The sequence below is a fragment of the Salvia miltiorrhiza genome, chromosome 1 (assembly GCF_028751815.1).
Source record: "Salvia miltiorrhiza cultivar Shanhuang (shh) chromosome 1, IMPLAD_Smil_shh, whole genome shotgun sequence".
Taxonomy (NCBI): Eukaryota; Viridiplantae; Streptophyta; class Magnoliopsida; order Lamiales; family Lamiaceae; genus Salvia; species Salvia miltiorrhiza.
Window position 1 is genome coordinate 44,699,995 of NC_080387.1, and position 2,790 is coordinate 44,702,784.

At 31.3% G+C, this 2,790-nt stretch overlaps 1 protein-coding gene across 1 annotated transcript; it reads left to right on the forward strand.

Annotated features, from left to right (window-relative positions):
• The first annotated feature begins 658 nt into the window (after positions 1-658).
• LOC130985431 (LIM domain-containing protein WLIM2b-like) lies at positions 659-2,531 on the forward strand. The gene is made up of 5 exons (XM_057908416.1): positions 659-885; positions 1,474-1,582; positions 1,678-1,697; positions 1,803-1,892; positions 2,093-2,531. Exons 1-5 carry the CDS (start codon positions 745-747, stop codon positions 2,372-2,374), a joined length of 642 nt encoding a protein of 213 aa, XP_057764399.1. The 5' UTR covers positions 659-744; the 3' UTR covers positions 2,375-2,531.
• Positions 2,532-2,790: the final 259 nt, after the last annotated feature.

The window sequence follows — 2,790 nt, forward strand, 5'->3', positions numbered from 1 at the left end:
ATTGGGCTTATATATACTAATCGAGTTTGGCCACCACAAATAGCTAGGAAAGTCATTTTTAATTAAATTTATGGATAAATAAATTATAAATGAGTTCAAATACGAAAAATATTTAATAGATGAGGACCTAGCGGTCCTAGCTCATTGTCATGATACGAGCAACTAAATGAATTATTAGAAAGTCGACATTTCATGCAATATTCTTTGAAAAATATACAAAATTTATGTAAAATCTAATAAATTATAGTACTATATATAGTGACTAGTGATGAGTATGTAAAATACTTTTAAGAACAAGATTTATTTTTTAATAAATACTATTAGTAATTTTCTTTGAAAGATATACAAATTTTCATTTAAAATTATAGTGAAGAAACAACAATAAAGATCTAAAATCGCCAAAAAGAAAAGTTTATGTGCAAGCTTTTAATTAGATTCAAACATATGAGGTGAAAAGAGCCGAACCCTTACATCAACTGGTTAATTTAGATGCCAAAATACTTTGAATTATATATATATATATATATATATATTTTGCAACAGAAAAATAGCTCTTCCAACCCACCCCCTTAATAGTAGGTCGAATTCAGCAGCACCATTATTTGCCGACTTTAAATTTCAGCCTATAACTCACCTTTAAAAATTGCTTAAAATGCTAAGTTTTGTAAAAGACCAATTAATTCATGTAGAGAAATTATTTGATCGAAGAAGAAAGAAGAATAAAAATAAGAGAAGGTGGAAAAAATGTCGTCGTCTTACTATGGCACGACGCAGAAATGCCACACTTGTGAAAAAGTGGTGCATTTTGCAGAAATGGTTTCCGCTGATGGAATTCCTTATCACAAGAATTGTTTCAAATGCGACCATTGCAACGGCCGTCTTGCTGTATGTATTCTTTCATTTTCCACCCAAAAATTAATGTTACTTTTTCTTCTTTCATTTGGAAATTAAAATGTATATATCATATCCTTTAATTTGTTCTTAATTACTAGGTTTCAGACATAATTAATTGTATTTCTATTAATAATTTCCGGATGAATGCTTCTGCATTTCGTTTCTCAAATGCACCAAATTAGTGCTATACTTTTTTTTTTTTTTTGAAACCGATATACTTAAGATCGAATTGCATGTTTTAATTATTAATCTTCTCATCAAATGCATATTATGTACTCCCCCCTCACAAATATATAGGTTTTTTTTAGAAGAAATATATATAGGTTATTAGAATTAGAAATAATCATTGAAAAAGAAAATATATAAGTAATTTTTCATTTTCAAATTCTGTAACATATAATTCTCTTTTTTGAAAAACACTAAAAGTTAAGGTTTGATTTTAACAATTAGCTCAATTTTTATAATATGTTCATATGCATTCTTTGATGATGAACTAGAGTCATTTAAAAAGCCGAATAATTAATGAATTAATATGTTCATCAAATTTATATTTATTTGAATAATAATGAATAATGATAGATAAGCAACTACTCTACCGTGGATGGGAAGCTCTACTGCAAGCCTCACTTTGAACAACTCTTCAGGGAAACGGGCAGCTTCACTACTAAGAAGTTCCAATCAAGCTTAAGTCAGTTTCCAAACCTTAATTAAATATTTATTTTTAGCATTCAATTTTGTCACAATTAGTAGTTCTCACATTATATTTCCTTTCATCCTGATCAGGTGGGAAATATGCAGAACTGGTAAAAAAAGAAAGAAAAAGAGGATCCGAACTATGTTTTATTTATTTTTAATTTTAATTTTTTGGATGATTATAATAAGTTTGTTGATGATATATATTATTACAGAGCAGGACTCCTAGTAAAGTGTCAACCATGTTTTCCGGCACTTTAGACAAATGTGCAGTGTGTAAAAAAACTGTGTACCCACTGGAGAAGGTATGTTATAGTGATTTTTAATTTGTTTTTAATTACACTTAATTATTTTGATGAAGAATATATATAGGAGTGCATTAATTAAGTGCAGGTGACGTTATGATCTGGAAGTCGACTTTCCCTCGTTGACTTTTGGATATAACTCATCAAGATTTCAGTTAATATTAGCTTCGTTACCGTTTCAAAAAAAAAATTAAGTGCAGGTGACGGTGGAGGGAGAATTCTACCACAAGCAATGCTTTAGGTGCGCTCATGGAGGGTGCAACCTAACGACGTCGTCGTACGCGGCCCTCGACGGCATCCTCTACTGCAAGCCTCACTTTGCTCAGCTCTTCAAGGAGAAGGGCAGCTACTCGCATCTCACTAAGACTACTTCTCTCAAGAAAAACGCTCTCCCGGCAGACCTCGATTTGGGCGACCCGCCCGCCGATAAACAACCCGACGCCCCGCCTCCGGCTGATGAGCCTGCTGCAGAAGAGACATAGACACACACACACTCCTCTCTTCTAGATTATCTCTATTTTTATCTTACTTTTTCGTAAAATGGTACGTACATATATAAATGAGTGTTGTGCTTGTTTTTTTCCATATATCATGTAGAATTAAATTTAATTAATGTGGACTCCGAGGATGTTTTGCTTATTCGTGTAATGGATTTTGTACCGCATAAATTTTGCTAGCTACTAGTATTAGTAGAAAGATATATGGTTTAGATTAGGATATATTTAATATATATGTTAATTTTTCAAACTAATATATAGCTTAACATGATAATAATTAAGTTAGCGTATATGTTTAGTTAGCTATACTGCATATGGATGACGTAGAAGTAATTAGTTAATCAAAATATGCGATGCAAGCATTTTTCAAACTAATAGCTTCAAACTATTGACTTATGTTG

What these genes read in the sequence shown, in the direction of transcription:
- LOC130985431 (XM_057908416.1), top strand. Translation starts at nt 745, where the DNA reads ATGTCGTCGTCTTACTATGGCACGACGCAGAAATGCCACACTTGTGAA. An exon ending in ATTGCAACGGCCGTCTTGCT is followed by an intron (nt 886 to 1,473) that starts GTATGTATTCTT and finishes GAATAATGATAG; the next exon opens with ATAAGCAACTACTCTACCGT. An exon ending in GAAGTTCCAATCAAGCTTAA is followed by an intron (nt 1,583 to 1,677) that starts GTCAGTTTCCAA and finishes CATCCTGATCAG; the next exon opens with GTGGGAAATATGCAGAACTG.